General features: G+C 43.0%; 1 protein-coding gene across 6 annotated transcripts in view; it reads left to right on the top strand.

The window, feature by feature from the left end:
* The window catches only part of FMN2 (formin 2), a 234,585-nt gene that overhangs the window by 88,688 nt on the left and 132,744 nt on the right, over positions 1 to 13,153 (top strand). For all 6 annotated transcript variants that reach the window (XM_065589091.1, XM_042848380.2, XM_065589093.1 and 3 more), the window contains exons 6-7: positions 1,413 to 3,103; positions 4,205 to 4,349. In XM_065589091.1, the coding sequence (XP_065445163.1) occupies positions 1,413 to 3,103; positions 4,205 to 4,349 (1,836 nt within the window). The remainder of the gene's footprint in view (positions 1 to 1,412; positions 3,104 to 4,204; positions 4,350 to 13,153) is intronic.

A 13,153-nucleotide genomic window follows, 5' to 3' on the forward strand; every position in this document is an offset into this window, starting at 1 on the left:
GGATGAAGCCTGAATTTCACCTGTGAGGTTTAGCATTTTACAGAAGGGAGAGAGAAGGTACAAAGAGGTTGTAACTTGCCCAAGGTCACCAAAGAAATCTGTAGCAGAGGATGGGAAAATAAACCCCACGTCTCCTGAATGTGTATAAAACAGATTGTAAACACAATCTACCTTACTAACTCCCTGTTGCTGATCTGTTGTCCCAGTCAAGAGGATACCATTTAAAAAAAAATCCTAAACATTTAATGAAGTACAGCAGTGGGAAAAAAAAAAGTTCAACTTTAGTATTCCTGTTCCCTTAAATCTCTATCTGGGAACATCTGTATTAAAATACTTCAGAATTTCTGATGTATCTATTGCCTGGTTAGTTCCTTGGATTATGGTCCTGATAAAGCACCAGTCATTACCATTCACTATCACTGGGCTATATTATTTCCTTGTGATGCATTTTGATAAAGCACATCTCCATTTAAACAGAACACATTCCATTACTGGTATTTATTTAGGAACTGGTATATTGAATAATCCATATATTCCAGTAATCCATTTCCAACAGCAGCCAGTACCAGATGCTTCAGAGGAAGCTGCAAGAAGCTTCAAAGTTGGCAAGTAGGGAATAACCTTCTCATAAAGGAAACTTCTCCCTAATCCCTTTTGTTAATGGTTGTTTTATGCCCTTAAACATGGCAGTTTTGATGCTTTCTAAACTTGGGGAGCAGTAGTTCTTAATTTGGTCTTATTTCTTGTCATTTTTCTTCCCAATTATGGTGGTTCTAGCTCAAATGCTATGCTGTGTAGCTTACTGTACTCAACATGCAGGACTTTCTGCCATCATAACTTGGCCATGAAAACCAGTATGATTGCATTCTTTTCAAAATTGGTTGCCTATTCTTTTCTTTTATCCATTCTTGGGTGAATAAGGCCTGGCTAGTTTAGCATGTATTCAAATGTAACATTCGGTAGTTCACCCGGTCTATCATGCACAGTAACAGTGAACTAAAGAAATACTTTAAATGTTTTCAATCATTAGTGAAAATTTGTGCAAATTTAAATATTTTACATATATTACATCTAACTACAAAAAGAGAGTTGCAGTACTTTTAATCCACTGCTCTGTGGTTCTTTGTCCATTTTTGGAAAGCAGTACTATAGACAGGAAAATAACATCACAATATAAAGAACATGCATGTTGATGAAGTCATAATAATCACTAATTATAGTGTGAGTGCCTAAACTAATTTCCATAGTAGGTTGTATCTGGGGATATGGTGTCTCCGTTCTTACTGAGTGTAGAAGTAAATTGCTTTCTCTAGCTCTGGATGGTGCTAATCCCTATTTAGCTTCACTGCCCATGTGTGCTGATAACAGTTATCTCGTCTTTCTGTGTGTTGACTTATCTTTTCTTTTTGAAGGGTGATTTTGAGTTGAAATCTGAGGAACGTGCTAATGTAATTCAGCAGCTGGAGCAAACCATTGAGGATCTGAGGACCAAAATTGCAGAACTGGAGAAACAGTTCCCAGCAACAGAGGCACAGATTCCTTTAAGAGACCAAGAGAGTCAGAGTGGACACTCGGTTTGTGAGGAACGTGGTAATGTGGATCTTCAAACAAATGAAGAGAATGTCCTACCCAAAACTGTTTTACAAGTAAAATCAGTACAGACTTCACCAGTAGAAGATTGTTTTACACACTCAAAGCCTTCAGCCAACACACTGCCACAGTCTCCTCCTCACCTGGAAGCAGATAAAATTGAATGGCCATCTCAACAATTGCCAACTCTTGAACCAGATCCCACATATTGTTCTGAAGTATCTTTAATTCTGTCACCAAAATTAATCTCGATGCAGCTGGATGAAAGCCAGTCCACAGAAAGTACATCACAGCCACCTCGTCCAGGACCTGACACGGATCTATCCTCTTTGTTTGAAGAAGCGACTGTATCGCCAGCTCCCCATCAGTCTCGAAGTACTGAGAGTGTCACTTGCAGTGAATGTTTCTCTTCTGTATCCTCTGAACCCACTTGTAGCATCCCACCCCCACTGCCTGGCACAGAACTATCTATTCCCCTGCCTGGAGCAGGAGGCTCTTCTTTCACATCACGCTTGCCTGGTGCAGGTGTCCCATCCCCACCACCTTTGCCTAGTTCAGGACCTTTCTTGCCTTTGGCTGGCACAGCAATGCCACCCCTGGGCCCCTCATTGCCTGGCATAATTATGCCACCTCCTCTACCCCCACCTTTGCCTGATGGAGTGATGCCACTGCCTCCCGCTCCCCCATTTCTTCCATGTGCAGGAATCCTACCTCCAGCCCCTCCTTTGCCTGGGGACGGAATACCTCCAGCCCCTCCTTTGCCTGGGGACGGAATACCTCCAGCCCCTCCTCTGCCTGGGGCCGGAATACCTCCAGCCCCTCCTTTGCCTGGTATGGGAATCCCTCCCCCTCCTCCACCCCCTCCTTTGCCTGGTGCTAGTATCCCATGCCCACCTCCTTTGCTTGGTATGGGAATGCCACCCCCGCCCCCACCTTTGCCTGGTGTAGGTATACTGCCCCATCCCCCACCTCTTCCTGGTATGGGGATGCCACCCCCTCCCCCACCTTTGCCTGGTGTAGATGTAGGAATGCCGCCCCCTCCCCCGCCTTTGCCTGGTGTATGTCTACCACCTCTACCCCCACCTCTTCCTGGTGTAGGAATGCCACCCCCTCCCCCGCCTTTGCCTGGTGTATGTGTACTACCCTCACCTCTTCCGGGTATAGGTGTACCGCCCCCTCCCCCACCTCTTCCTGGTATGGGGATGCCACCCCCTCCCCCACCTTTGCCTGGTGCAGGTGTCCCACCCCCTCCCCTGCATTTACCGGGCATGGGAATGCCACCCCCTGCCCCACCGCCACCTCCACCTGGGGCAGCTCTTCCACCACCAGCCCAGGGAGGCTTCCTGCCAACTTTTGGCCTTCCACAAGTTTGTGGGGTTCTTCCTCCTCCATTACCAGTTGGTTTATTTGTAATGGGGATGAATCAGGATAAAGGGAGCAGGAAACATGCAATAGAACCTTCTCGACCCATGAAGCCTCTTTATTGGACAAGAATTCAGCTTCATAGTAAAAGGTAAAATATGTATAATGTGAAGATGGAGAATTTGTTTTTGTTCCAAGTCTTTTTCAGTAACATGGGGTGAAATTAACTAAGTGCTTCAGTGTCTTGTAAATGGTTCTTTACAACATACACATTTTCAGTATAATTGCAATTTTAATTGTAACTGGCATTTAAATAAAATGCCAATTGCGTTTTAGCATTTTGTATGTTAAAATTAACCTTGAACTGCTTATTACCCATGAAAGCTATTTTACAAAGGTAATAGTTCAATACTGTCCTTATGAACTACAGAGAGCATATTAGTAAGAAGTGCTATTTTTTCCCATTTTTATCTAGAACAGGTAAGTGTCGGGGGGGGGGGGGAGTATATTTTGCTATTTGAGAATTTTTTTAAAGAACCATTTTTTGGATAACTTTGGGCCTGATCCTGTGGACCCTCAGCTCTCAATATGGTGATACATGTCAGGCATTTTGTGACTCAAATGTAAGTCGCTTGTCCCTTTTCCCCTTTCCACCAGCACCAAGGTCCTATCTCAAGCAACTTGCAAACTCAGGTAGTTTTTGGTCCTCCAAATGAATCCATGATCTGCACAGACTCACTCCCCATGTCTCCTACCTTATGATGTAAAAGGTCCACTTGCCTGTAACCCTCGTTGCTTGATGTTGCTCTGGCTTACATCAGATTTGTCATTAATGTATTTTTCTATTTTATGGAATGCCCATTGTTTATGGAAATACTGATTTCATACTCGTAGGGAAATGTAATATTCTCTCTCCCTGCCTACCACTTCCTCCACCTTCATACTTTTTGCCACTTAATAGTGGGTTTATCTTTTCTCAGCCCAAGCTTATTTCCAGGTCTGGTAGTTTTTTTAATATACTGAGCTAGTGATAACCCAAACTGTGTGGCACGTGTGAATATAAAGCAGTTTGAAGCATATTGGGGTGTAGAAAAAGGGAAAACTCAATATATAATTAATAAGGACTTTAGATCCAAAATACATTCTATTAAACTCCTGCTACTCTTGACTTAATATTATTTTTCTTCATTCCACCATTTGTGACTATATTTAGTTTGACATTGCTCTACATAGGTCTTTTGCTTAACTTTAGAGATTCTAATGCTTCGCTTGTGTGGGAAAAAATTGAAGAGCCTTCCATAGATTATCATGAGTTTGAAGAACTGTTTTCCAAAACAGCTGTTAAAGAGAGGAAGAAACCAATTTCAGACACCATCACAAAGACAAAGGCTAAACAAGTGAGTACTCTTCATTTCCCATGCTTTTGGGTTGGTATCTATCTACGCATACCTGGGCTGCAATAGGAAGCTGTGATGTATGTTTTTTCTTTTCAAAATGTTATTCTACATGCTGTTTAAACAAACACACACACACACACATATCTATAAAAAAAATAAAAGGAGAGTATGGGTAATAATTTTAGAAGCTAGCTACATTTACTAACTTCCTCTATAGTCAAATGAAGCTCTGTCCCTGTATGTATTGCTTTTAAAATCTTTGCCTGGTCTCTGGAAGTGTCTAGAACAAACTTAAAATAATAGCCAGAAACAAATATGATTAAACTGTACATTATAGCTGTGGTTGTTCCAGAGTACAGCTTTGTTTACTTACACACTTGTGAATTACACATACAAATATAAAAGTTAATTTCTGACTTCAAAAAACTCAATGATTTCAAGGTTTAAACTAAGTTATGTTCCTAAAAGCGTAGTTCTTCATTTCCATTAAAATAGTGAGTTTCTTAAGAAAAAAATTCGATTCTAGCAACACAGGTGAAATTTTAAGTATATGTATCTATCTATATATAGCATCTAACATTAATATGTGTATGTGTGCACAATATATATATAGTTCACAATTTGTTCTTAAGTATTTAAAGTGAATATAATGGGTGAGGCTGGTAAGAATTTAGTGACTTATCTGAAAATCAATGCTTGAAAGTTTTTATCCATCTAGCTTCTTCTACCATAAAAATAAGCATGGTAACTGAGCTTATAGTGTGTGTGTGTGTCTGTCTGTCTGTTTATATAGTACATGCACATGAATGCATAATAAAAATGAAAAAGCAAAATGGAAAAAATATATTGATCAAAAAAACTTCTTGAAGTTTATATATTTGGAATTAATTTCCAGGAAAGAGGATCTGTGGAGGCCATTAAGTAAGAGTGAAAATTAAATACTTACAAGTAAATGGAGAACTAGAAATACATTGTCTTCACAGATTTTTACTTGCCTTCCCTGCGTCTTTGAAGTCTGTGGCTTATGAGCCTTTATTTTCTCAGTTCCCAGTGTCAGTGGGACGCAACTTAGGGTATATGCCTTTCCAAAAAAATCTTGAATGAGCTTGATGTCAAGTTACATGTGCAATTACACATGATGCTGTCACCTGCCCTCCCACAACGCGCACACCACCACCCATCTTCAGGGGCCAATGTCTCCTGATGGTTCTGAGGTCTGCAAAACACTGACCTGAAGTGAAGATTTGCAGACGCATGATATTTGGGGCATGAAACTTCATGGTTGTCATAAACATACAGCTAAGGGTAGCATAAAATCAGTCTTTACCCTGTAAAGGGTTAATTCCTCTTTACCTGTAAAGGTTAAGAAGCTCAGATAACCTGGGTGGCACCTGACCAAAAGGACCAATAAGGGGAGAAGATACTTTCAAATCTGTGGGGGAAGGTTTTTGGTCTATGTCTCTCTGAGCCAGCCAGGAAACAGAACAGGGAAATTACATCTGCTTAAGCATATCTGAACTAAGCATCTAGTATTGCAGAAATAGTAAGTAATAGGAAATAAATGTGTTAGATTATCTTTTGTTTTAGCTTGTGAATTTTCCCTGTGCTAAGAGGGAGGTTTATCCCTGTTTTTGTAACTTTAAAGTTTTGCCTAGAGGGGAAATCCTCTGTGTTTTTGAGTCTTTTGTTATTCTGTAAAGTACTTACCATCCTGATTTTACAGAGGTGATTCTTTTACCTTTTTCTTTAATTAAAATTCTTCTTTTAAGAACCTGATTGATTTTTCATTGGTCTTAAGATCCAAGGGTTTGAGTTGGTGTTCACCTGTACCAATTGGTGAGGATATTATTCTCAAGCTTCCCCAGGAAAGGGGATGTAGGGGCTTGGGGTGATATTTGGGGAAGGTAGGGCTCCAAGTGGCCCTCCCTGAATGTTTGTTTAAATCACTTGGTGGTGGCAGCGATACTAAGGCAAGGAAGGAATTTGTGTCTTGGGGAAGTTTTTAACCTAACCTGGTAAAAATAAGCTTAGGGGGTCTCTCATGCGGGTCTCCACATCTGTACCTCAGAGTTCAGAGGAAGGAACCCTGGCAATGGTCCTGAGCAATTCTGCAAGATGCTGCATGTCAATAGGAGTTCAGTGAGCTAAGCACCTTCAAGGTTCAGCCGCTAGAGCACTCCACTTAATCATAAGTAACTTAATTTTCACTATAGTCCTATAAATGTGTTCTACATTTCAAACAATGATTTTTTTTCATTTGCTGCAGACTTAACAGAATGTATTTGTTGGGATCAAAATACAATATTTCAACATCAGAATTATATAAAAGTAAAACAATCACACTTTGGTTATGAATTGTAGAATCTACAATATATATTCTTTGACAGATATGCAAGGTTGCATTATGTGCAATGTTTTTCTGTTTATAGTGAAGTGAGTCAGTGTTCACCTTCCAGGTTTTTAAATATGTCATATTCAATTGCTTCATGGTGTCTGGGTCTTAAATATGTGAAGAACCAAATGGATTCTTGCTGCTTTTGACACTGAAAAAATCAGGTGGTGGTATTATTGGAACCATGTACATATAGTAACTCGACATGAACAGAAACGAGTACAAAATTATACCTGATGCCTGCCCTGTGAAATGTTACTTTGTTTACATTTTATGGGGTTTGGCAATGCAAACCTCTGTAAACAATAAAAATGATGGCTATTAAGTTCTATGTGGCAGACAAATAGTGGTTAAACAGAGACAGACAGTAGTTGTGGTTAAACATTAGTGGATGTGGCTTTCAATGACTGACAGAATTTGTTTTCCTTCCAATGTCAAGAATTTTCTTATATTATCAATTATGCTTCAAGTAGTCCCTGACCATTTTGAAAGGATTCCCAAAGAACATGTTGCCTGCGCACAGAAGTTAACAAGATTGAATTTAAGAATGTGTTTCAATTTAGAACCAACAATTTGTGTTGCCATTTTAACATGATACAAAAGTATCCCCTTAAGTGCTACTTCTGTTGTATTTATCAGATTAATGTGGTGCTGCTGCCCCTCCAGCTTCCCCCACCTGAAAATGCCATTATAGATAGGTTGATTTATTGAACTTCTGTCTCTGGAAATATCAAACTGATAGCTAAATCTGCTGCTTATTATGCAGAGGAGGCAACAGAAGCCTGCATTAGAAGTAGCACTTGCTGAAGATGTAAATGTAAAATGTTCATATTGATAAAACAGACAAGGGGGGTGAGGCAATATCTTTTATTGGACCAACTTCTGTTGGTGAAAGAGAAGCTTAAAAGCTGCACAGCTCTTCCACAATAACACTGCAAGCAGCTTATCATTTAGGTTTCATAAAATATTAAACCAATAGAAATTTGAAATGGATAGGCTTTAAAAACCTATTCTATGCACACATCCTCAGTAAATTTGAATACGAGTTCATTTTTAATACTTTTTAAATTATACCATAGTAAACATTTGGATAATTAAGTTCATCTATGCTCAGCAGAAGTAGCCATTATTGTGAGAAGGCATAGCCATAATTCCACAAGAGTGTTTTATAGGAAGCACCTTTAAACTGTTTCTGACTTACATGGATTCTCTGATAGATATTGACATTTGTAAAGATCCTACAATTAGTGTTTCTGTAGTGTTTTTTATGGTGATCTGTTATACAAAGTAGATGTGTTTTGTACCCTATTGATGTATGGAAAATACCTTTTCATTTTTCCTTCTGGATTTTGAAATACATGTTGTTTGTGTGTTTATGCAGTACATTGAATAGCAGTGCTAAGTTAATGTTCTTATTTGCAGAAAAGTTTTATTTGTGGAAACTGATTTATTTTTCTATGAGGATGCTTATACGTGCTTAGTTGTGGGTTGATTATATTTGCTACATGTAAAACATTAGCTACATTTGAAATAGTTTTGGAAAAAAAGCTGTCCAAATAACTTTCATGCAGTGTTGTGGTAGCTGTGGTAGTCCCAGGCTATCTTGTATTGGACCAACATCTGTTGGTGAGAAAGACAAGCTTACACAGAGCTCTTCTTCAGGCCTGGGAAACTAATGCTATATCTACACTAGCACTTTTGTTGGTTAAACTTTTTTCAGTCAGAAGTGTGAGTCCATCCCCGTGAGTGACATAAATTACACTGGTATAAGCCCTAGTGTGCATAGCACTGTGTCAGTGGGACGCAACTTAGGGTATGTCTACACTACGAGAGTAGTTCGATTTTACTTAAATCGAATTAGTGGAACCAATATTACAAAGTCGAACTTGTGTATCCACACTAAGTAATTCGACTTTGTGAGTCCACACTAATGGGGCAAGCATCGACATTGGAAGCGGTGCACTGTGGGCAGCTATCCCACAGTTCCTGCAGTCCCCGCTGCCCATTAGAATTCTGGGTCGAGCCCCCAGTGCCTGCTGGGGAAACAAATGTGTCGAGGGTGGTTTTGGGTAACTGTCGTCATTCAACCATCACTCCCGCCCTCCCTCCCTGAAAGCGCTGGCGGGCAATCAGTTTGCGCACTTTTCTGGTGAGTGACTGCGGACGCCACAGCACTGCGAGCATGGAGCCCGCTGCGACCATCGCTGCAGTTATGGCCATTGTCAACACCTCGCACTTTATAATCCACCTTTTTCAGAGGCAGATGCTGAGAAATCGGGCGAGGAGGCTACGGCAGCGTGGTGAGGACATTAAGTCTGAGAGTGGCACAGACCTCTCGCAAAGCACGGGACCCCGCGCCGTGGACATCATGCTGGCAATGGATCATGTTGATGCTGTGGAACGGCGATTCTGGGCCCAGGAAACAAGCACGGACTGGTGGGACCGCATAGTGCTGCGAGTCTGGGATGAATCACAGTAGCTGCAAAACTTTCGCATGTGTAAGGGAACTTTCCTGGAACTTTGTAAGTTGCTGTCCCCTGCCCTGAAGCGCAAGGACACCCGGATGCGAGCAGCCCTGACTGTCCAGAAGCGAGTGGCCATAGCTCTCTGGAAGTTTGCAACACCAGACAGCTACCGGTCAGTCGCGAACCACTTTGGCGTAGGCAAATCTACCGTGAGGGTTGCTGTGATGCAAGTAGCGAACGCAATCGTTGAGCTACTGCTGTCAAAGGTAGTGACCCTGGGAAACATGCAGGTCATCATAGATGGCTTTGCCACCATGGGATTCCCAAACTGAGGTGGGGCTATAGATGGAACTCACATCCCTATCCTGGGACCGGACCACAAGGCCAGCCAGTACATTAACAGAAAGGGCTACTTTTCAATGGTGCTGCAAGCACTGGTGGACCATAGGGGATGTTTTACCAACATCAACGTCGGATGGCCAGGCAAGGTTCATGACGCTCGTGTTTTCAGGAACTCTGGTCTATTTAGATGGCTGCAGGAAGGTATTTACTTCCTGGACCACAAAATAACTGTTGGGTATGTGGAGATGCCTATAGTGATCCTCTATATCGCTATAGAGCGGTTAGAGAGAGACTGCAGCGGGGCTCTGTCCTCCTGCCTCCAGTCCTGCAGAACATCTACAAGGCGCTGGAGCATGTCCGTTTGCTCCCTCATTAGTCCAAGCAGCGTTTGAGTCGCCTGCTGGTCTTCCTGCCGCCACCTGTCCTCCCGTTTGCTGTGTGATCGCTGGTATTGTGACATGTTCTCCCTCCACTGGGTCTGCTGTGCCGCCTCGGCTCGGGAGCAGCCCATAAGTTCGGAGAACATCTTGTCCCGTGTCCTTCTCTTTCGGCTCCTAATCTGTGCCAGCCTCTGGGAAGGGGATGCTGGGGTAGGTCGGGAGACACTCGCAGCTGTGGGATGGGAAAAAGGGAGTGAATTCCTCACAAAGATACATTTTTGTGAACAATGAACCTAGTCTTTCTCTGTGAACAAGACCATGCACAGCACCTATCACATGCACACTCAGTACAAGGTCGAATTTTCGGCCTTCCCATTCAGTGCCTGGGGTCTTGGAGTACAGATAACACAAGCGGGGCAGGACAGCGGAATTCGGGTAGCAGGCAGGCATGGTAAGCCGTAGACATTTAGCTGCTGAAAGCTTAATTTATAGCAGTGCCCTCCTTTCACATTCAAAGCAATGCCCCTAGCATTGGCCAGTTCCTGCTGCCGGCAATCCGGCCAGCATGAACTCTGCCCCGTCCCCACCCCCCTCGCGGTTGTCTCCGGGAAAGATCCCTGTATGCTGCCCCTGTCCCGCCTCCACCGCGTGGCTATAAACGGCCAGTTACAGTTATGTAAAGGAACAGGCAATCAGTCCCAATACTAACATTCCCCTAATTTAAAGCAGGTCACCATGAGTGATATCACTCTGATGAGGATTTCGGACACAGAGAAAGACCGCATGCTGCGTGAATGCCAGCAAAAACCAGGGCCGTATGCGGCCATGCTGTGTGAGGCACTGATCCCAGACTACTTGCTGCTAGCTTGGTGTGGAAAAGTTTCCTACCATGGAGGACGCAATAAGGCCGCTCTCCCCAGGAACCTAATGCAAAGGCTTTCAAATTACCTCCAGGAGAGCTTCGTGGAGATGTCCCAGGAGGATTTCTGCTCTATCCTCGGACATATTGACAGAATTTTCCAGTAGCTGCACTGGCAAGGACTAAAAAGTAAAGCGCCTAGGGCAAAGTAATCCATGAAAAACCCATTGTTAATATTCCATTCCTGTTCTGATAAAAATAAATGTTTACATGTTTAAAGCACTTACCGACTGATCCTTCCCCTGATTTAGGGTCAGGGTTAACGCCTTGGGAGGGTTGGTAAGGAATCTCCGTGAGGGTGATGAAGAGATCCTGGCTGTCGGGGAAATCAGCGTTATATGCGCTGTCAACTGCCTCGTCCTCCTCATCTCCTTCCTCCTCTTCCCCGTCCGCGAACATCTCTGAGGAAGCGGCCATCAACAATACCCATCGTCAGAGTCCACGGTCAGTGGCGGGGTAGTGGTGGCGGCCACACCTAGAATGGAATGCACCACCTCATAGAAACGGCATGTCTGGGGCTGGGATCCATAGCATCCGTTTGCTGCTTTGGTCTTCTGGTAGCCTTGTCTCAGGTCCTTGATTTTCAAGTGGCACTGCATTGCATCCCGGCTGTATCCTCTCTCTGTCATGGCTTTGGAGATCTTCTCGTAGATCTTCGCATTCCGTTTTTTCGATCGCAGCTCTGAAAGCACAGACTCATCGCCCCACACAGTGATCGGATCCAAGACTTCCCGATCAGTCCATGCTGGGGCCCTCTTTCTATTCTGCGATTGCATGGTCACCTCTGCTGGAGAGGTCTGCATCGTTGCCAGTGCTGCTGAGCTCGCCACGATGTCCAAACAGGAAATGAGATTCAAACTAGCCAGACAGGGAAAGGAATTCAAATTTTCCCGGGGCTTTTCCTGTGTGGCTGGTCAGAGCATCCAAGCTCGGACTGCTGTCCAGAGCGTCAACAGAGTGGTGCACTGTGGGATAGCTCCCGGAGCTATTAGCGTCGAATTCCATCCACACCTACCATCATTCAACATGGCCATGTCGAATTTAGCGCTACTCCCCTCGTCGGGGAGGAGTACAGAAATCGATTTAGAGAGACCTCTGTCGAACTAAATAGCTTTGTTGTGTGGACGGGTGCAGGGTTAATTTGATTTAACGCTGCTATATTTGACATAACCTCCTAGTGTATACCAGGCCTTATTCTGCTGCAGAGTTGTAAGTGTAGACATGTCCTAACTCAGAGAGACATGGCTAAATACAAGATCTAACGGATTGTTTAGCATAAGGAGTTAACACATATTTCAAGGGATTATTCCTGGTGAAGTGGCCCATTAACACCTCTCTAGCCATAAGGGGGAAAGGAAATGTGGGGGAGAAAACAGCTGGCGGAGAGGGCGGTTAGTGGGTTAAGATTTTTGTAACAAGCCATAAATCCAGTGTTTCTATTCAGTCCATGATTTTTAGTATCTAGCAAAGTTATGAATTTAAGCGCCCAGGCTCGTTTTTTAAAAATGTTGTGCAGGTTTCCTTTGAGGATGAAGACTGATAGATCAGATATAGAGTGATTGCTTTGTGAAAAGTGTCCACTCACAGGTGATAGGGTGTTTTTGTCTCGTATAATTTTTTTGTGAGCTCATTCAAGAGCGCAGTGATTGTCTGGTTTCACCCACATAGTTTTCATTGGATGATTTTCACACATGTTATGATAGGCATGTGTAGGACCTATGGATCTTGAAAGGTGTGTTGTGAGGGGGTGCTGATCATTGTAGCAGTGTAGCTATGTCTGCAGGTTTTGCATCTGTTGGTCTGGCAGGGTACGGTGCCGCTTTGAGTTGATGTTCTGTAGTCTGTGAGGAGCTTGCTTCTGATGATGAGCTTGGAGAGGTGGGACAGGAAAGATTTCAGGATGGGGTTCCCACTGTGTATGGGTTGTAGTTGTTCAATTATACCCATATGGGTTCTAGTGTGGAATGGTAGGTGACAAGTAGGGATGTGTGGTTGGTTGGGGTTTTATTTCTGAATTGAAGCAGGTTTTCTCACAGTATTTGGATTGTCCATTCTATGGACTTTCTCCTCAGAGCATATATCATATTGCCTTGCTGTCGATAGCATATTTCTTAGTGTGTTTGAGGTGGTCACTGGATCTATAAAGGTAGTTGTGGTGATCTGTGGGTTTCTTGTATATAGTTATCAATAGGGTTTCAGTGCTGAAGCTCATTGTGGTGTCCTGGAAGTTGATGCTGGTGTGGGAGTGTTACAGAAACTGTTTTAAGGAGTGGTGGTGGTGGTGGTGGTTGAAATTGTGGTGGAAA

Source organism: Chrysemys picta, chromosome 3 (genome assembly GCF_011386835.1).
Source record: "Chrysemys picta bellii isolate R12L10 chromosome 3, ASM1138683v2, whole genome shotgun sequence".
Classification (NCBI taxonomy): domain Eukaryota; kingdom Metazoa; phylum Chordata; order Testudines; family Emydidae; genus Chrysemys; species Chrysemys picta.